General features: G+C 32.5%; 1 protein-coding gene across 1 annotated transcript; it reads right to left on the bottom strand.

Moving 5' to 3' along the window:
- Nucleotides 1–476: 476 nt before the first annotated feature.
- Nucleotides 477–5,723, bottom strand: LOC142225182 (uncharacterized). Its single transcript, XM_075294961.1, has 3 exons — nt 1,926–5,723; nt 1,533–1,790; nt 477–1,271 (listed from the first exon to the last, which is right to left on the bottom strand). The coding sequence occupies exons 1-3, from the start codon at nt 5,721–5,723 to the stop codon at nt 477–479; spliced, it is 4,851 nt and encodes a 1,616-aa protein (XP_075151076.1).
- Between the last annotated feature and the right edge of the window lie 17,219 nt (nt 5,724–22,942).

The following is a 22,942-nucleotide window of genomic DNA, read 5'->3' as shown; positions in this document are numbered from 1 at the left end:
TTCTTTTGGCCTAGTAGTATTATCCGGATTTGTCGTTGGTGGCCGACGGTTGGACGATGGAGGTCGGGAAATTGGACGTTGTTTATGCGTTGAGGAACAAGTAGCCACATTTTCTAATAGACGAGAGTTCATGTGAAGCAAGGAATGGTGTTTCTCTTGGCAATGTATACATCCGAGCCTTGTGAAGCACGATCCTTGAGAATGCGAATGGGCAAGGCAATTAGAACAGTAGCCATACTTCTTTACGGCCTCCCATCTTTCAGATACATTCATGTCTCGGAATCGAAGACAGTTTTTTAAGGAATGTGGTTTTCGGCACACTCTGCACAAATATATGCGACCTCGATTTAATTTTCCAGCCGTATTCATATTTCTGTAAAAAAGGGTAATAATTAGAAATGGGAGATAGGAATTTTGAGAAAGGGATTATTAAAGGACAAAAATTTTGGATAGCTGCAAAAAATGGAAAAGGACAATTAGGAGGATTCATCGTACAATACAACTAATTTTGTAATTGGCCTAGTTATAGTGCCTTTCTGGGTGTGTACTTCCGCTACTCGAACTCGATTGTCATTGCCATGATGAACCTTTGTAATGCGACCAAGACGCCAAGAATTCGGGGGTAAGTTTTCTTCTTTAACCACCACCAGCATGTTTTCCCTCAAGTCCTCTTCAGACCTTTTCCATTTATGGCGCTTTTGTAATTCTTTAAGGTATTCATTTTTCCATCGGGAACAGAAAAACTGATGTTGAGCTTTTATGCGTTGCCAGCGATTTTGGATAGAAGTAGAGGAATGGACAAGTTCTGGTTCCAGTGGCATAAGTATAGGCGAGCCAATTAAAAAATGTCCCGGTGTCAACGCTGTTAAATCGGTGGGATTCTCGGAAGATGGGGAAATAGGTCGGGAGTTAAGACATGCTTCAATTTTGGATAACAATGTCTGGAATTCTTCGAATGTAAATTTTTGGACACCAACCGTTTTCCTGAAATGCTGTTTAAAGCTTTTGACACCGGCTTCCCATAGTCCACCCATATGAGGTGCTCCTGGTGGTATAAAATGCCATGTCAAATTTTGGTGCAAGTAATTTGAAGTCAGAGTTTCACGAGAAGTTTGGATAAATTCTTTGGATAATGTTTTGGAAGCTCCAACAAATGTAGTTCCATTATCTGAGTGAAGATGCAGAGGGCAGCCACGTCGGGATACAAATCGGCTGAAGGCTGCTAGGAAAGCGGAGGTAGACAAATCGGTGGTTGCTTCTAAGTGTATTGCCTTAGTGGAAAAACAAACGAATACACAGACATATCCCTTTGTTATACGGCAACATCTTCCAGCATAACTTTTTAAGTCGAAAGGACCCGCAAAGTCTAACCCAGTGTGTGTAAAAGGACGAGATATGGAACATCGCTCTGTAGGTAAAGATGCCATTAGTTGTTGTTGACATTTCCTTTTGTACAGAATGCATGGTTTACAGCGATGAATCGTGGTTTTTATTAGATTTTGGACTTTTGGAATCCAGTACTGAGTTCTCACCAGTCGCAGCACCAGTTGATTCCCCCCGTGAAGACTGATCTGATGAATAAAATGGACTAAAAGACGAGAGTATTGGCATCCGTATGGAAGGATAATTGGATGTCTTTCGTTGAAAGATAAATCAGATGATGATTCTAGTCGGCCACATATTCGCAATATTCCCTCCTGGTCAATAAATGGATTTAAGGATAAAAGTGGACTAGATTTTTTAATAGATTTTTTAGAATTGAGTGTCATATACTCGTCTGGATAAAATGCCTTTTGAGAAACGCAAATAAGTTGTTTTCGAACAAAAATAATTTCGGATGTCGTAATTATTTTGTCGTTCCTTTGAAAACTGGATCGAAATTTTGGATGAGTTCGAAAATAAAACCGATAGATATAGGCACTTACTCTAAGGGCTCTGGAAAATGAAGAAAATCGGTCAAGAATGTCCTCAAAGTTTTGGAAATAAGTAAAAAGAACTTTGACGGGCTTTTTTTCGAGCTCAGTTTCGAAATTCTTTTTCTCAATGGTTCTTGGCCAATTCTTTGATGGTTCTGATAGCCAATCTGGTCCATTCCACCACAAGCGGTTGTTTTGTAGGTCCTGAGCTTGAACTCCTCGACTGGCTAAGTCTGCAGGATTGAATTCCGAATCCACGTGAAACCATTTGGATATGTCCACCACTTGTATAATTTTTGAGACTCTATTGGCTACAAATGTATTCCAACAACAAGGTGGTTTCGCTAACCAGGAGAGCACGATAGTTGAGTCAGTCCAGCAAAACAAGGAATAGTTTTCAATTTCAAATTGTGGGAGCAAATTGTCGATCATTTCAGCTAATAACGTGGACCCACAAAGCTCTAATCGTGGAATGGATAATGTTTTCAGTGGGGCTACTTTTGTTTTAGCACTAATTAAGTTAGTGGATATACCACTTGGACAAATAACACGAATGTATATGACTGCAGAATATGCTTTTTCCGATGCATCTGAAAAACAGTGAAACTCGATTTTACAATCAGGGGAATATGCGATCCATCTTGGAATTCTGATGTCATCTATTGCGTTATAATTAGCTTGAAAAGCTTTCCATAGTCGAAGTGATTCTGGAGAAATTATTGCATCCCATTCCGTTCGGTCCAACCAAATTCTCTGCATGATAATCTTAGCAATTATGATAATGGGTGACAACCATCCTGCTGGATCAAACAATTTTGATATTTGCGACAAAACTTCGCGCTTAGTGTATGAACAAGTATCTGGAAATTTGATGGTGGAAAAATAAAACTGGTCTGAAAGGGCATTCCAACGAACTCCTAGGGTTTTTGCTGAACTACGATCTTCGAATTCCAAAAAATCAGCACACAAAAGATGTTCAGTTGGAAGTCCTTTAAGAATTTTCTTTGAATTAGAAATCCATTTTCTCATATGAAACCCGGCGGAATTCAGAGCTTGAATTAATTCATCCCTCGACTTTATCGCCATCTCAATAGAGTGAGCCCCTAGTAAAGCGTCATCAACATAAATTGAATTCCTTAATATCTTACTAGCCAAAGGATATTTTTCCTGTACGTCATTTGCCAATTGGATAATTGTACGTATGGCCAAATATGGCGCACAATTTAATCCAAACGTTACAGTTTTCAATTCAAATTCTTGGACAGGATTATTCGGATTTTCACGAAATAAAATACGTTGAAATGGTGTATGGCTGGCATTGACAAGAATTTGTCTATACATTTTTTGGATATCACCATTCAGGACAAATTTGTAAAATCGCCATTTCAATATTAGTACAGTCAAATCATTCTGTAATACAGGTCCCGTATAAAGGACATCGTTCAAACTAATACCATTGGAAGAGGGAGCGGATGCATTAAAAACTACTCTAACCTTAGTAGTAGTTCTTTCCGGCTTTATTACCGCGTGATGTGGTAAGTAGTAGCACATTTGGATTGGACTAGGAGAATCTATCAATGACATATGATTGAGGGTGACATATTCAATAAGTGACTTATCATATTCCTGCTTCAAATCTGGATTCCGAATCAACCTCGATTCATTTCGCAGAAATTGTGCCATTGCACCCGAGCGGGATGATCCAAGACACAATTTTTCAGGAAAAGATTCTTTAAATGGCAAAGAAACCACATACCGACCCTCCTCATTTCTTCTGGTGGTCTTTCGATATAGATCTTCACAAATTTTGTCCTCATGGGAGAGAAAACGTTTCTTTGGAATATTCTCCACCTCCCAGAAACGTGAAATCTGCTTATCTAAGGAGATTTCACAGAAGAAGGAGACACGAGCAGAACATGAAGAATTGTTCCTAGTAAAAATAGGACCTGTAAGAATCCACCCGAAGACGGTCTCCTGAGCCATTAAAGAACCACAGATACCCAGTTCATTCTTTGACAACATAATCGATGGGAAAACATCTGCCCCTAAAAGAATGTCAATTTTTGAACTTTCATAGAACTTCGGGTCGGCTAATTGAAGAGGGGGTAAATCCGATAATCGTTGGATATCTATTGTTCTTGAAGGTAAATTATTTGATAAATGTGGGACGACTAAGGCCGACACAAATAATTCAAAATTCAAATCGGACTCCGAACCCAACACAAAACAACATTCTTTTTGAACAGCGGCAGATACCGAATTATTTAGTCCCGAAATCGTGGCAGAGGTATGTCTGGACGGAAGTCGTAACATATTAGAAAGTCTTTCAGAAATAAGTGTTCCTTCAGATCCAGAATCCAATAAAGCCCTAGCCCGATACACCACCCCAGAATGGAGAATTCGTACCATAGCTGTACCCAGTAATACCTCGTTCGAATTGGAGGCAAAACATGTTTGTATTACTCCATTTGAAGAATCAGTGGACTGTATATTAGAAGGGGACGATGGTGGTATTAAAGGATTTGAAATGGGATCATTTCTCGGCCGTTGAGAATTATTGGAATAAGATGTGCTTTGAGAGTGATTATTCGAGTCATTATGTAGTAGTGAGTTGTGACGTTTACCACATTTAAAGCAAGAATATTTACTTTTACATCTCTGCGCTGTATGCGAACTAGCAAAGCAATTCGCACATAAACCTTTACTTTTAATTTCGGTCCATCTCTGTTGGTAATTCATTTTGAGAAATTTCGGACATTTCCGTATTACATGGACTTCATTTGAACAAAGTTTGCAGGTGTGTTGGCTGATATTAGCCGGAAATGTGCTAATTTTCCCAGAGATTTGTTTGGAATTATTATTCCCTTTCGTTCGGGAATTAGAAGGCTTTTGCTCCTTAGAACCTCTGATTTCGGAGACGGACTCCAGGGTACGGTACCTGTTCGTTAAAAATTCGTCTAATTCCGACCATTTAGGAATGCAAGTTTTATCATTCAACGTCTGTTCCCATAAGGTCAAGGTAGAATCTGGAAGACAGTTGGAGCAAAGGAAGACAAAAATTGGATTCCAACTCTCGATATCGATTTTGTGGACCCTTAAGATCGAAATACAGGCATTAATGTCGCGTTGAAGCCCTTTTATAGAACTGGCCGATTCAGAGCAAATTGCCGAAAGATTGAATAAGGTCTTCAATTGTTCGTTTACAAGAACCCGTTTATTCTCATAACGGGCACATAAGTTGGACCAAGCTGTTCCGAAACCATCGTCAGTGAGCGGACTTTTCGACACGATTTCATGAGCCTCACCCTTGGTCTTTTGGGTCAGGTGGAACAATTTCTCTACGGGACTCAACTTAGAATTCTTTATACAGACCGCGGTGAACATGTCCCGGAAAGTTGGCCAAGATTTAAAGTCACCATGAAAAACATTTAGTTCGATTGGAGGCAAATTGAAACTGGAGTTAGAATTAGGACTTGAAGCAGAATAAGATGAGCCAAGATTTGCCATTAATTCACTTATCTTAGACACACATCGACAATAAGTAGAATAGGAACTCTTATATTTCTCCTTAACCGATTCTGTCTCCCTTTTTCGAGTTGCCTCGGTTTCTTTGCCATCGTCTTCTCCGTTGGCTAGTTCCACGAGACATTTCTCATAAATCTGCTTTAACCTATTCCAGATACCCTTAATTTCATCGCGATGGGTCTCGAGGAGACAAAGAGATGTGGTAGGCAATTTATTTTCATTTAAAGAAGCTTCAAATTCGACCAAATGATCGGCAGCCCTAATAAATTTGTCCAATGTCATGATGGTAGAATTCACGAAAAATACCCAATAGAAATTTCCAATATAAACGAAAAATTTCTTTCTTGAAAATTAAGACGAAAGGTTGGGAAAATGAAGAAATACCTTGCTATAGATGGAGAGTGGTGGGAGTTCTATTTATTTATTTTTCCAAAAAAAATTATTTTTTCTCTCAAAAAAAAAGAGAGATTAGTGATTACAAGCAGGGTTGAAAAATGTGCAAAGAGATTTTGGGTTGAACGAATCACTTTTCAATCCTTAAATTTTGGGTATCAATTCGTCAATTCCATGAACAAATTGACGTTGTAAATGTCCTATATAGGAAAATGGAAAATATATAAATATTAATCAAATCACGTCTGTTTGCAAATTTTGAATGAAGCGGCAACTCTACTTAAATAAGTATCTCGTTCCAACAAAGATATCTCTGGATACGCGTTCTATGCAAAACAGACCCGAATGATATATTCATACATATATATCACAAATGTAAACAATCGCCTGGAATGACAAAGTAATGGGTTCAATGAACTCTGTCGATATGGAAGAATTTGGAAAGTATGGAATATTTGTTTACATTCTTCTTCTTCCTCCTCCAGAAAAAAAATCAACAACACCTCAATAATAGACAGAGAGCGTGAAATGTGGAATACTTACGCCCGAGTAGCAAAGTGATGATGAGCGGGGAGTTGAGACAACGTAAGCGGGGCTTGCAACAAAGAGAAATGTGGAGTATATACACCCACGTAGGCAAGTGATGGTGAGCGGGGAGTTGAGACAACGTAAGCGGGGCTTACAACAAAGAGAAATGTGGATCTCAGAGATGGAGGAGAGCAGACATGCGCACTAGGCAGTTGAGAGAATGAGTGTACAGTGATATTTCGTAAGCATACACAGTGAGCCAAGAGAACATTTAATGGTTGAAACTGGGAATAGATCAAACATATGTACGTACATAAATATAACCCGTACGTATGTAGGAGACACCAAACGCGGATAAATCTCAAACACGTTTCTTTTGATCAAATACACCCGAAAAAAAAACGTTCGAAAAATATTTGTTCTTTTGTTTGGAAAGGAAGTGCAATGAACAATGTAATTGAAAATATTAATCCGATATATCATACAAAGTACATGAATTTCAAGTAAATTCGTTTCTTTTCGTTTCTTTTTGTTTTTAACTTACGGTTTCCTTCGGTGAACAAGTCCAACGTTGTTTTTGGCCACAAGCTACTCTACCACAGTTGTTTGCGATGAATTGCAACTTTTTCCTTGATGTAAAAAATTTGCACAACGTGGGGTTTATGTACACCTTAGCAATCTTTTCAAATAGTATTTCCGTAGACTGGATTTTCCCCTATTTAAATTGGTATAGTTTTCTGTTGCTCTGTTTCAATATAAATCTTTTTTTGGAAATTTTACAAATTTCTTTATATTTTTACACTATTTTATATTAAATAAAATTGTAGAATTTCTTTTGCCTATTCCGCTATTACACAATCCACTCTTTGGCAAAGCACATACTAAATGTGATTTATGCCAATGAGTTAGAGACGTACCTGGTAAGGAAGATCAATGCGCTGGAGTTGAAATCTTTAGAGAGACAGTGACAGGTGTATATCTGGCTCGAACTGGACCAAATGTTTAGGGCAAACAGCTGAATAGCCGATTGACTTGGAAGCGAGATGGAGTAGTAAATACCTGGATGATAAAAATCTCTCTGAAGCCGAAACAAACCAAAGAAAGCTTTCTTTGTTTGGTTTGTAACACTCGTCGCAAAGAAAATGTGAACAAAAAGAAATAAAACCACAACGAGTTAGGGATTAAAATTCAATTTGGACATTAATTTTTATTTTTTATTTTTGGACGAAATCTTACCAAATAGAATGTGGACTGGTTGACGACCAAATTGGAATAGAAAGATTTTAAGCAAATGGCTTCCGCAATATGGCTGATTGTCAAAAATTTGTATATGATATCGAGCGAAATGCAATAAGTAATCAGATACTTGTTGCATTTCGCCGACAATTCTATTCAAACACAATGGAAAAATATTGGGGTATTTTTGTATCTCAATTCGGGAGTACATTTCATAGAACGTTAGGGATTTACATTTGGACGTAAACACTTACTTGTTCGATATTGTGACGGGGAGGGAGTCCTCCTCTAAAACTGAACAAAAACTGGAATTCTCAAGTTTACTTGAAATTTACAAAGGCCGTAGGGGAAGGTTATGAAATCAATATGGTGTACTTGATTTTTGGGTATTTGAACGGGAACCTTCTCCTTGCCCGCCACTATGAAACTTGAAGGAAAGTTTTCAAATTTTCTTGGAATTTGCAGAGAAATTGACGTCCCTTTACAAAAACTAGATTTACTGCGCGTTGCTTGAAATTGGGAGAAGATGATTAAATGTTGATACGAACAGAAGAGAAAACAAATATTTTTGCAATAAAAATAAACTAAAATTAGCGTTAGTTTAACTACGAACTTTGTTTGTGTGAAATAAAATACATTTTTTGCCATATATGTATTTGCATTTGTTGTCATATTTTTTCTGTGTAGTAGTTCTCTTTTATTATTTTCTGTGTATAGGAAATGACATGGTAATCTTTTAAATAAATGAAACTAAAAAGTACTAAAAGTCTAGTTTTACCATCTCTGATAAACAAAAATGAATAAAAGCAACAACAAACAAATATGTATACGAGAGAGGGAGAGTTTCCGTTTCTATTTCTACGAGTTTAAAATGAGTTGCATTCGTTTCAACTCTTTACTCAACAGGTTATTGTTTCTATATCAATCAACGAAATCATCATTAGTTATAATATAACGTTTGTTTGAAAATCCATTTACTTAATGTATGCGGTTTAAAATCCTCCAAGGAACGACAAACTTAAATTGACTCATCAACTCTTTAGTCAATGACTTAGCTACTAACGAAACAAAACAAAACAAAAATATCCACAAGAGGTAGTGAGAGTGGAGCCAAACTAAAATAGTGAGTGAGTTGAATGAGGATCCACAGTAACTAAAATACCTTAAGCTACTTGGGAGAGAGAGTGTGTGTGTATGTGCGAATATAGCAAAGTGTGAGAGGGAGATTATAAACATCTGAGAGACTTAAAGAGAAATATAAAATGAGTTTTTGAGAGTTAGTGTGGACACTAATGTGGATACTTTTATAACATAACATTAAGTTTGTAGATATCTATCATATAAATGTTGACATATGCATAATCTAAACATATTAAAAATAAAACCGAGCTTCGACTGTACATTTTTTAACAAAATTTTCTATAGAAATAAAATTTTGACAAAATTTTCTATATAAATAAAAGTTTGACAAAATTTTCTATAAAAATAAAATTTTGACAAAATTTTCTATAGAAATAAAATTTTTTCAAAATTTTCTATAGAAATAAAATTTTGATAAAATTTTCTGTAACAATAACATTTTGACAAAATTTTCTGTAGAGGTAATTTTTATACCCTCCACCATAGGATGGGGGGTACACTAACTTTATCATTCCGCTTGTAACATATATTCTGGGTCGTGGTGAAATTCTGAGTCGACCCCCACATTTCAGTTCTGGCTCTCTAATTACTGCGCAGAGGGCTGCCACCTAACCTAACCTAAATACAGTCTTTAGAAGAAGTTTCTACCCAATCCATGGTGAAGGGTACAAAAGATACGACCTGGCCGAACTTACGGCCGTACTTGTTTATACCTGTTATACCCTCAACCATAGAATGGGGGTATATTAACTTTGTCATTCCGTTTGTAACACATCGGAATATTGCTCTAAAACCCCATAAAGTATATATATTCTGGGTCGTGGTGAAATTCTGAGTCCATCTAAGCATGTCCGTCCGTCCGCCCGTCTGTTGAAATCACGATAACTTCCGAACGAAACAAGCTATCGACTTGAAACTTGGCGCAAGTAGTTATTATTGATGTAGGTTGGATGGTATTGATATGGGCCATATCGGTCCACTTTTACGTATAGCCCCCATATAAACGGACCCCCAGATTTGGCTTGCGAATCCTCTAAGAGAAGCAAATTTCATCCGATCTAGCTGAAATTTGGTACATGGTGTTAGCATATGATCTCTAACCATCATGCACAAATTGGTCCACATCGGTTCATAATTATATATAGCCCCCATATAAACCGATCCCCAGATTTGGCTTACGAATCCTCTAAGAGAAGCAAATTTCATCCGATCCGGCTGAAATTTGGTTCATGGTGTAAATATATGGTCTCTAACAACTATTCAAAAATTGTTCCACATCGGTCCATAATTATATATAGCCGCCATATAAACCGATACCCAGATTTGACCTCAGTTCAGTTCAATTCAGTTGAAATTTGGTACGTGGTGTTAATATATGGCCTCAAACACCCATGCAAAAATTGGTCGAAATCGGTCCATAATTATATATAGCCCTCATATAAAACGATCCCCAGATTCAGGGTACGAAAACAAACGAAACGATTGAGGTACGTATCATTTAAAGTCACAAACTTTTCAATTTTCGTCAATCGTTTTGTACGCAGACAAAAACAGAACAACACACATTCTAGAAGCAAAAGAGACGAAACGTAACGATTGCTTTTATGCTCTTCGGATTTGCGGCGCCAATTTGTTTCGTTCGGTAACGAAATGGGAATAAAACGTTTGCAAACGTTTGCTGAGCGAAACGATGATAAAAATGTTTAAAAAAATCTTATTACATAACAGGTGTTATTGTTCCAGGAATAAATTGAATAAATAATGCTAGACAAAAATAAATAATATTCACGTTTTTTCTTCTTGTAACGACGTAATGAAACGTTTGCGAAACGTTTGCATTCAATGTGTACTGTTTTGTTTTCTCTATTTTACTAAGCACCGAAGTACTTTTCAGTTTAGGTTTGGTTTCCACTCACGAACAAAAACAATACAAAACGAAAGACAAGTGCCGTTATCTTAGGGTTTCGTTTCGTTTTGGATATGTGGTTTGTACGAAACGAAACAATTGGAAACGTTTTGTTTTGTTTGTTTTCGTACGCTGCCCAGATTTGACCTTCGGAGTCTCTTGGAAGACCAAATTTCATCTGATTCAGTTGAAATTTGGTACGTGATGCTAGTATATGGTATCCAACAACCATGCAGGAATTGGTTCATATCAGTCCATAATTACATATATATAGCCCCATATAAACCCATCCCGATATTTTGTTTTGGAGCCTCTTGGAGAAGCTAAATTCATCCGATCTGGTTGATCCGGGGCCGACTATATTATACCCTGCACCACTTGGTAGATCTAAATTTTCGATACCATATCACATCCGTCAAATGTGTTTGGAGGCTATATAAAAAGGTTTGTCCCAAATACATACATTTAAATATCACTCGATCTGGACAGAATTTGATAGACTTCTACAAAATCTATAGACTCAAAATTTAAGTCGGCTAATGCACTAGGGTGGAACACAATGTAAAAAAATATGGGAAACATTTAAATCTGAAGCAATTTTAAGGAAAATTTGCAAAAGTTTATTTATGATTTATCGCTCGATATATATGTATTAAAATTTTAGGAAAATTAGAGTAATTTTTACAACTTTTCGACTAAGCAGTGGCGATTTTACAAGGAAAATGTTGGTATTTTGACCATTTTTGTCGAAATCAGAAAAACATATATATGGGACCTATATCTAAATCTAAACCGATTTCAACCTAATTTGGCACGCAACGCAACAACGCTAATTCTACCAACTATGCAAAATTGCAACTAAATCGGATTTAAAAATTGGCCTCTGTGGTCATATGAGTGTAAATCGGACGAAAGCTTTATATGGGAGATATATCTAAATCTGAACCGATTTCAACCAAATTTGACACGCATAGCAACAATGCTAATTCTACTCCCTGTGCAAAATTTCAACTAAATCGGAGTTAAAAATTGGCCTCTGTGGTCATATGAGTGTAAATCGGCCGAAAGCTATATATGGGAGATATATCTAAATCTGAACCGATTTTAACCAAATTTGGTACACATAGCTACAATACTAATTCTACTTCCTGTGCAAAATTTCAACTAAATCGGAGCAAAAAATTGGCCTCTGTGGTCATATGAGTGTAAATCGGCCGAAAGCTATATATTGGAGGTATATCTAAATCTGAACCGATTTCAACCAAATTTGGCACGCATAGCTACAATGCTAATTCTACTCTCTGTGCAAAATTTCAACCAAATTGGGGTAAAACTCTGGCTTCTGGGACCGTATTAGTCCATATCGGGCGAAAGATATATATGGGAGCTATATCTAAATCTGAACCGATTTCAATAAAATTTGGCACACTTGACTATAGCACTAATTGTTCTTCTTGTGCAAAATTTTAAGCAAATTAGGGTAAAACTCTGGCTTCTGGGGCCATATAAGTCCATATCTGGCGAAATATATATATGGGAGCTATATGTAAATCTGAACAGATTTCTTCCAAAATCAATAGGGATCTTTTCTGAGCCAAAACACATACTTGTGCCAAATTTTAAGTTGATTGGACTAAAACTGCGACCTAGACCTTGATTACAAAAATGTGTTCACGGACAGACGGACATCGCTTTATCGACTCAAGAGCTCACCCTGAGCATTTTTGCCAAAGACACAATGTGTCTATCTCGTCTCCTTCTGGGTGTTGCAAACATATGCACTAACTTATAACACCCTGTTCCACAGTGTGGCGCAGGGTATAAAAAATTACCCCTTACAACCGAAAGCTTTACATCTACAAAGATATGAAAATACTATCTTGCATCTACTTCATTAATTGCTTGCTATGGTAAACTGGAAGAAAATTTCAAGGGAAAAATTCTCATGGGAATAGTCCACATATATGCCCTTTTATTTTGCTCATCACGGTAACCAGTCATTCATAAAGTGCACTTTTGCAAATAAATGATTGACACAACATTTAAAGTCCACGAAAAGAAATGAACCTCGACAAAAACCAAATAGACGAAGCGATTCCAAAAACCGAATTGAGTAAAATAATGCATTGTTGGTGGCATTATTATTATGCTAATGTTATTATTAATATGTTTAGATTTTGCTGGTATCCACATTAACATAATATCTATCTACAAACTTAATGTTATAAAGGTAACCACATTAGTGTACACTGTACACACTAACTCTCAAAAACTCATTTTATATTTCTCTTTAAGTCTCTCAGATGTTTATACTCTCCCTCTCACATTTTGATATATTTGCACACACACACACTCTCTCCCAAGTAGCTTTAGGTATTTCAGTTACTGTGGATCCTCTCTCAACTCACTCATTATTTTAGTTTGGCTCCACTCTCGCTACCTCTTGTGCATATTTTTCCTTTGTTTTGTTTCTTTAGTATTTAAGTCATTGACTAATGAGGTGATGAGTCAGTTTAAGATTGTCGTTCCTCGGAGGAGTTTAAACCGCATACGTTAAGTAAATGCATTTCGTTGATGGATATATAAAAAATAATGTGATGAGTAAGGAGTGGAAACGAATGCAACTCATTTTAAACTCGTCGAAATATAAACGGAAACTCTCTCGTATACATATTTGTTTGTTGTTGCTTCTACAAAATCTATAGACTCAAAATTTAAGTCGGCTAATGCACTAGGGTGGAACACAATGTTAGTAAAAAAATATGGGAAACGTTTAAATCTGAAGCAATTTTAAGGAAACTTCAAAAAAGTTTATTTATGATTTATCGCTCGATATATATGTATTAGAAGTTTAGGAAAATTAGAGTCATTTTTACAACCTTTCGACTAAGCAGTGGCGATTTTACAAGGAAAATGTTGGTATTTTGACCATTTTTGTCGAAATCAGAAAAACATATATATGGAAGCTATATCTAAATCTGAACCGATTTCAACCAAATTTGGCACGCATAGCAACAATGCTTATTCTCCTCCCTGTGCAAAATTTCAACTAAATCGGAGTTAAAAATTGGCCTCTGTGGACATATGAGTGTCAATCGGGCGAAAGCTATATATGGGAGATATATCTAAATCTGACCCGATTTCAACCAAATTTGGCACGCATAGCAACAATGCTAATTCTACTCCCTGTACAAAATTTCAACTAAATCGGAGTTAAAAATTGGCCTCTGTGGACATATGAGTGTAAATCGGGCGAAAGCTATATATGGGAGATATATCTAAATCTGAACCGATTTCAACCAAATTTGGCACGCATGGCTACAATGCTAATTCTGCTCCCTATGCAAAATTTCAACTAAATCGGAGTTAAAAATTGGCCTCTGTGGTCATATGAGTGTAAATCGGGCGAAAGCTATATATGGGAGCTATATCTAAATCTGAACCGATTTTGCTGATATTTTGCAAGTTTTTCGAGACTCATAAAATATTCGGATGTACGGAATTTGAGGAAGATCGGTTGATATACACGCCAATTATGACCAGATCGGTGAAAAATATATATGGCAGCTATATCTAAATCTGAACCGATTTTTTCCAAAATCAATAGGGATCGTCTTTGCGCCGAAACTATACCAAATTTTAGGACAATCGGACTAAAACTGCGAGCTGTACTTTGCACACAAAAATACATCAACAGACAGACAGACAGACAGACAGACGGACAGACAGACGGACAGACAGACAGACGGACATCGCTAAATCGACTCAGAAATTAATTCTAAGCCGATCCGTATACTAAAAGGTTGGTCTATGATTACTCCTTCTTGGCGTTACATACAAATGCACAAACTTATTATACCCTGTACCACAGTAGTGGTGAAGGGTATAATGATCACGGTTTGGCTCTAATGGTCTTTTTCTTTACTTTTAGTTAATTTTTTTTTCTTTGAGATAATATAATTTCGTGAATTGCCGTTTAAAAGTACACCATACAATTTTTGGTTTTAACAACGCTTTGAGGAATTCTCAAAATGTTGAGTAAAATTTAGTTCAATTTTTGCTCGAGGTAGTTCATTCCTCCTGTAAAACAGTTGAATTTTTTTGGTGTGTCTCAAAAATTTTATGTACTAAACATGAATATACATTTCAATGACCGTACAAACAACCTTTTTTCTATTAACATCGTAATCAATTTTAAAGATGACTGAAAATCATTCAAATTTAATAAAAAAAATATTAATTATACGAATTAACATTTTAATAAGACAAAAACAAAAATCACATTAAACAACTTAATTGTAAAGTTTATTTATTAAATTTCGTCAAATTTTCACTGAAGTCTAACGAAAAATTCATGAGAAAGTATAAACTCTACATAGACAATAAGTATTTGATTACCTCAATAAAAAGTAATTGAGATTTTCGGCCAAAATCAATTAATTCTTAACTGAACAAATTTCAACATTAATTGAAAGTGCGGGAAGAATACAATTATTTTTTTAAGTAAGAATATTGTCTTATGTTTAATTAATGATATTATCATTTTCATGCTAATATCACAAAAGTCTATGAAGTCCAAAAAAGTCAATTACAAAATAACTGGGTCGTTTTATTTCGTGGTAAATATTTGGTGACAATGTTTTTTGTTCTTTACTTTTCGATCATTTTTGCTTTCATTAATAGAAGAATTTCGTAAATGTTGGTGAAAGCAAAAAAATCTCAGTAAATTCTCATTACAGTAGCTAAGGGATATAAAAAAGTCAGAAAAAAACTATTTTTTTTTTTCGTTTAAGGAAATTATTTTATATAAAAAACATTTTCTTTTGAGAATATGCACCGAAAAAAATGAACTGTTTTATGGAAGAATGAACTACCTGGCACGAAAATTGATCTAAATTTTACTCCACATTTTGAGATTTCCACAAAGCGTTGTTAAAACCAGGAAAATTTAATGCCCTGTTGTACTTTTTAACTGCAGTTCACGAAATTACATCCTCTCATAGAAGAAAAAATGAACTAAAAGTAAAGAAGAAAATCCTTGGCGCCAAATACAGTAGTTCATTCTTACTATTTTTGGGAATTGTATGAAAATCTTCGTTTGCTTTAGTTCATATTGAACTTGTGTGTACGGTCATTGCACTTTATACCCACGTTTAGTTCATAAAATTTTTGAGACATACTTAAAAAAAGTAAGATTTCATTAAGTTGTAGAAAATTTCGAAAAAAATTATAAAATTTAACTACTAGCAAATAAGTTTTTTCCAATAAAAATAATTTAAATTTAGCGTTAGTTTAACTACGGAAATGTTTTTCTGTATGGATATAAGAAAAAAAGTATGAATTACAATATTTGTTTTTCTTTCAACAAATTATTTATATGACTGATTATATCAAAAAGGATTTAATGTTCCCGTTTTATGATCATTAGACTATAAACCGTTTTATAATCAGTTTACATCTTATTTCTTCCTTGACTTGTTGTACTGTCTGATATCTCTACTTTCTGTTCTTAAATTTCACTTTAGAAAAATTAATAGATATGAATTCTAGTGTAGTTGTTGAAAAAGAACAATGAGTATTTGCCGTCATAACCAAATTTTATTATAGGAGTTTTATATTTTTTTTTTTATCAGTTTTTTCATAAACCTTTTTCTTATATGAAACAAAAATACCACAAAAAGTCATGATGTTTTGATAAAAGTTTTTTATATGCGTTGCTTTTTCTTATGTGAGATGTGCATATATCCGTTACCTACTGTATTTCATCAACATATTGTGGAAATCTCAAAAAGTCGAATACAATTTATTTATTTATTTCATTTTCCGCACGAGGTGGTTCATTTTTCTCAAAGAACACTTTTTTCTGTGTACTTGTTAACTGCACTGGAACACAAAATTCAATGATAAGTATTCTGCTAACTATAAAATAGTTAAACCATTTTTCCTATTAATGAATTGTTGATTGAAACGAGCTCGAGGTCTGTATTCTTTAATTTATTTTTTTATTCAATATTTCGTCTTTTCATTGAAAGACTTCATCGGGAAAATTATTCTGAGTGTACAAAAAAACAAGTTTATTAAACCATTATATTATATTAAAGAAATGTATCCCTAAATTCAAATTGCATATTCTTTCTTATTGGTCAACTTAATTATTTTTTGTGTTAGGAAATTATATGGGAATCGTACATATTAAATGAAACAAAAAAAAGTACTGCAGTTCTTGTTTTGCCATCTCTGACGCAGCAAACACTTAAAGGCGAAAACAAAACAAACAAAAAATATGCACATACAACGAGTGAGAGAGAGAGAGAGAGAGAGCAGAGAGTGTTTTTGTTGTAGTTGCACACTAAAGCCAAGTGAGTTTCCGTTTCTATCTACTTGAGTTTATCCGTTTCCACTCTTTACTCAACAGGTTTTATTTTAGGTATCCATCAACGAAAGCGTCAGTTCGGTTGTTGATTTTGCTTCGTCTGGTTCGTAGTGCGTTTCTTTTCGGGGGAATATAATTGTTGTGTAAATTGTATGTTCCATTTATTTATTTGCACAAGTGATCTACAGACAAAACGGTGGTGTAAAATGATCAGAGAAAGGAAAGAAATATATAAGTGATTTATTCTTACACAGTTTTTTATATAATAAGATGTTGAAGATTTATGTATTCACTTGATAATTGTTCGAGTTTAACATTGCAAGCAATAATTGAAACACAGGTAAGTTTGTATTTTTATATCTGTGAATGTTAAGCCTTTTGTATACATGTTTGTTGGTACCACAGAACACAAAACTGTATGCATTTGATATGCATGTTGCTCATATAAAGCATTGACCATTATGAGCAATACTCTCTCGTGAGTACTCTTTTTTATATTCTCTGACTCAGTACATGGCCACTTTATTGTGCGTTGCTGTATTAGTTATGACTTAGTTATATTTGTATAGGATACACGGTTAGCTTTCATGTGGGTATTGCTTTCGTAATACATATAGTATACGTGCAATATTTAATGTTGTTGTTCTTGTGTTAGTACAAAGAAAAAGTTCCCGCCAAAAATGTTCCCCTCTCATTTACATTGCTATTAACTCCACTTTATTTTCCCTTATATCTATGGGACTTCCAAATTAGTATTTATTAGTGAGTATAAAAAAAATACAGCCTAGGGAAATAACTTTTAAAGGAGGTTTTTTACTTTGATAAACAAAATAAAAAGAGCAATCTGACAAAGGGAGAACCCAATAAATACAAACGTTTGAAAAATACTAAAATTCAAAAAGTTTTCAAACAGTTGTTCAATGTGTTAACATAAGGATAATATTCAAGTTGAGAAATTGTTCAGAAAATCGCGTTCTCTACGAAAAATAACCATCCTCTACAGTAAAATTCGACACATTACCAGCATTTTCTAAACTAGAGTACTCGAATTGAAATGCATCATTTCTCAATAATTTTTGAAACATTTTTCATTGTGAGGCAAATCAAAACTTAACATTGTGGTGCGTAAAATTTTTGTAAAAGCTAACGCCACTTCTAACTGAAAGTCAATACCAAATTTCTAGGAATTTTGTATAATAAAGAATATGCGAAGGCTGCCATACACCACATTGCCAATCAATAAATAATTAATTATAAATAAAAATAGATCTTCATCAATAGGAATTCACAAAATAAACAAACTAAACTAACGATTCGATAAACGTAATATAAACTGCACTTTGAAAGGTTTGTGGAAACTTTCCCTTGTTGTTTAGCAGCCCCAAAAATTTTCATTGGTTAGCTTCTTAATGTTTCCAACAGTGCTGCACCAAAGATTTAAGTTTTCTGAAAAAGGGATATTAGTTTACCATCTTGTTGTCTATAGGGCTTTGTCCAAAGAAATTTGACAAATATACTTTTCCTCTGTTGGTTTAGCTAAAATTTACTATTTATAGTAAAGTTTTGGAGAATTTACAATTTATAGTACATTTTTTGAAAATTTTGTATTTATATTCAATTTTTGGAAATTTTAGTATCTACACTAAAGATTTGGAAAATTTACTATTTATAGTAATTTTTTCGAAAATTTACTATTTATAGTACATTTTTTGAATGTTTACTATTTATAGTAAATTGTGTGGAAAATTTAATATTTATAGTAAATTTTTCGAAAATTTACTATTTATAGTAAATTTTTCGAAAATTTACTATTTATAGAAAAATTATATAATAAATTTGTGAAAAATTTAATACTTTTCCCCTGTCGTTTATCTAAAATGTACTATTTATAGTCAAGTTTTGGAAAATGTACTATTTATAGTAAATTTTTTGAAAATTTAATATTAACAGTAAATTTTTTTAAAGTTTACTATTTATAGTAAATTTTGTGGAAAATTTACTATTTATAGTAATTTTTTTTTTTTAATTTACTATTAATAGTAAATTTTTTGAAAATTTATTATTTATAGTAATTAGTTTGGAAAATTTTCTATTTATGGAAAATTTTAATAATAAATTTGTGAAAAATCTAAAAAAAAAGTTTTTGGAAAACTTACTATTTATCATAAATTTTTGGAAATATTATTATTAACAATTTATAGTAAATGTATGGAAATTCGACTGGTTATAGTAAATACTTGGGAATTTTACTATTAAAAGAAATTTTTGGAAATTTTTTTGTAAAATTTTCTATTTAAATTAAATTTTTGGGAAATTTTCTACTCATGGAAATTTTACTATTTATGTACTTGTTTGGAAAATTTACTTTTTATAGTAAACTTTAAAACTTATTGTTTATAGTAGATTTCTGGAAAATTTTATTGTTTTTTTTATTTATTCATAAATGCATTGATGGTATCTTGCCATGTTGTTCTCCTTCTACCCCGGCGTCTCCTGCATGGTTTCGAAAATTCGTTTTGGTAATCTTACATCTGTCATTCTTACAACATGTCCGTACCATCTTAATTTATTCCTCTCTATCCCGTCGTTTTGAGGTTCTAAGCAGTGTTGTCCGTATTGGGTATTTTTCCCCAAATTATGGATATTTTCGTGAATGGGGACGAAATTTTTAAGTTGGGTACTTGGGGATTTGGTGGGGAATTTCCATAAATTTGGGGATTTTTGTGGGGATTTTTTTTTTTTTTTGAGAAATCGGTTAGTCTTTTCTAACAAAATTTTATGTCTATAGGAAATTTTGCCAAAATTCTATTTCTATAAACAATTTTGTCAAAATTTTATTTCTATAGAAAGTTTTGTCAAACTTTTATTTCTATAGAAAATTTTGTCAAAATTTTATTTCTATATAGAAAAATTTATCAAAATTGTATTTTTATAGAAAATTTTGTTAAAATTTTATTTTTATAGATTTCTTTTTTTTTTCAAATTTTTTTTTTTCAATAGAAAATTTTGTCAAAATTTTATTTCTATAGACAATTTAGCCAAAATTTTATTTCTATATAAAATTTTGTCCAAATTTTACTTACTATTTACTATAGAAAATTTTGATTCAACATTTTATTTCTATATGTTGTAAAAATTTTATTTCTATATAGAAAATTTTGTGAAAATTTTATTTCTATAGAAAATTTTGCCAAAATTCTATTTCTATAGACAATTTGGTCAAAAGTTTATTTCTATAGAAAATTTCGTCAACATTTTATTTCTATAGAAAATTGTGTCAACATTTTATTTTTATAGAAAATTTTGTGAAAATTTTATTAAAATTTTATTTCTATAAGCAATTTTATTAAAATTTTATTTCTATAGAAAATTTTGTCAAAATTTTATTACTATAGAAATTTAGTTAACATTTTATTACTATAGAAAATTTTGTCAAATTTTTATTTCCATGGAAAATTTTGTCAAAATTTATTTTTATGGTAAATTTTGTTAAAATTTTATTTCTATAGAAAGTTTTGTCAAAATTTTATTTCTATAGAAAATTTTGTCAAAATTTTATTTCTATATAGAATATTTTGTTAAAATTTTATTTCTATATATATATTTTTTTTAATTGTCAAAAATATATTGGGTATTGTTGTGAGGAATTTAAATTGGGGATTTTTGGGGACGATAACATCATAATTTGGAGACAAGAGCCAGCAAAATACTGGCAACACTGCCTATGGGACTTCCAAATTAGTATTTATTAGTGAGTATAACAAAAGATTCACAGCCTAGGGAAATAACTTTTGAAGGAGGTTTTTTACTTTGATAAACAAAATAAAAAGTGCAATCCGACATAGGGAGCACCCAATAAATACAAACGTTTGAAAAATACTAAAATTCAAAAAGTTTTCAAACAGTTTTTCAAAGTGTTAACATCAGGATAATATTCAAGTTGAGAAATTGTTGAGAAAATCGCGTTCTCAATAGAAAAAAGACATCCTCTGCAGTAGAATTCAACACATTACCAGAATTTTCTAGCGTACCCAAATAGAAATGCATCGATTTTTAATAATTTTTCTAACATTTTTCATTGTGAAGCAAATAAAAAATTTAACTTTGTGGCGTATATTACTCAGCCACAATTTTTGTAAAAGCTAACGCCACTTCTAACTGAAAGTCAATACCAAATTTCTAGGAATTTTGTATAACCAAGACTATGCGAAAACTGCCATACACCACAATGCCAATCAATAAATAATTAATTTTCAATAAGGTTAGGTTAGGTTAAAGTGGCAGCCCGATTAAATTTCAGGCTCACTTAGACTATTCAGTCCATTGTGATAAATTTCAATAAAAAATAGATCTTTATCAATAGGAATTCACAAAATAAACAAACTAAACTAATGATTCGATAAACGTAATATAAATTGACGATGTTATGCATATTTTTATTCAGAAGTCACAATTTTTTACCAATTTTAACAGGTTGCCGTTTGAAAGTTTTGTGGAAAATTTCCCTTGTCGACAAACATTTTCCATTGGTCAACTTCTTAATGTTTCCAACAGTGCAGCAACCAAAGATTTAAGTTTTCTGAAAAAGGGATATTAGTTTACCATCTTGCTGTCAATAGGGCTTTGTCCAAAGAAATTTGACAAATATACTTTTCCTCTGTTGGTTAAGCTAAAATTTACTATTTATAGTAAATTTTTCGAAAATTTACTATTTATATTAAATTTTTCGAAAATTTACTATTTATAGTAAATTTTTCGAAAATTTACTATTTATAGTAAATTTTTCGAAAATTTACTATTTATAGTAAAATTTTCGAAAATTTACTATTTATAGTAAATTTTTTGAAAATTTACTATTTATAGAAAAATTATATAATAAATTTGTGAAAAATTTAATACTTTTCCTCTGTGGTTTATCTAAAATGTACTATTTATAGTCAAGTTTTGGAAAATGTACTATTTGAAAATTATAGAAAAATTATATAATAAATTTGTGAAAAATTTAATACTTTTCCTCTGTGGTTTATCTAAAATGTACTATTTATAGTCAAGTTTTGGAAAATGTACTATTTGAAAATTTACTATTAATAGTAAATTTTTTGAAAATTTACTATTTATAGTAAATTTTTTGAAAATTTACTATTTATAGTGTACTATTTATAGTAAATTTTTTGAAAATTTACTATTTATCGTAAATTTTGTGGAAAATTTACTATTTATAGTAAATTTTGTGAAAATTTACTATTTATAGTAAATTTTGTGAAAATTTACTATTTAAAGTAAATTTTTTGAAATATTACTATTTATAGTAAATTTTTTTGGAAAATTTTCTATTTGTAGAAAATTTTAATAATAAATTTGTGAAAAATCTAATATTTATAAAAAGTTTTTGGAAAACTTACTATTTATCATAATTTTTTTGAAATTGTATTATTAACAATTTATAGTAGATTTATGGAAAGTTGGCTGGTTATATTAAATACTTGGGAACTTTACTATTTATAGTAAATTATAGTAAATTTTGGAAAATTTACTATTTAAAGTAAATTGTAAAATTTTCTATTTAAAGTAAATTTTTGGGAAATTGTCTACTCATGGAAAATTTACTATTTACACGATTGTTAGAGTTTTTTGAATTTCTTCGAAAATTTTAATCTTTTATCACCAAAAAAGTCGTTTGTTACAAAATTTTTATTTTTTCAATAAAAAAATTATTTTTGAACCAACAACACAGTCCATTTCGTGTGTGTCAAACACTGTTTTTTCTGACTTTAAGTCTTTAATAAGACACATTTTATAGTTCATAGTAAATATTTAATATAGTTGTATGTTTTTGGGAATCTTCCGAACATATCTGGAATATATGTAAAAAAACGAGAAACGAACTTTGCTTGTCTAAAATTTCGTTTGGGAGGAAATAATTAT

The sequence above is a fragment of the Haematobia irritans genome, chromosome 2 (assembly GCF_050003625.1).
Source record: "Haematobia irritans isolate KBUSLIRL chromosome 2, ASM5000362v1, whole genome shotgun sequence".
NCBI lineage: Eukaryota > Metazoa > Arthropoda > Insecta > Diptera > Muscidae > Haematobia > Haematobia irritans.
Note: the sequence above shows the minus strand (reverse complement) of the source record. Positions and strands in the feature narration are given on the sequence as shown.

What these genes read in the sequence shown, in the direction of transcription:
- LOC142225182 (XM_075294961.1), bottom strand. Translation starts at nt 5,723, where the DNA reads ATGACATTGGACAAATTTATTAGGGCTGCCGATCATTTGGTCGAATTT. An exon ending in CATTTTCCAGAGCCCTTAGA is followed by an intron (nt 1,791 to 1,925) that starts GTAAGTGCCTAT and finishes GTTTCTCAAAAG; the next exon opens with GCATTTTATCCAGACGAGTA. An exon ending in ATCAACTGGTGCTGCGACTG is followed by an intron (nt 1,272 to 1,532) that starts GTGAGAACTCAG and finishes TTTTCCACTAAG; the next exon opens with GCAATACACTTAGAAGCAAC.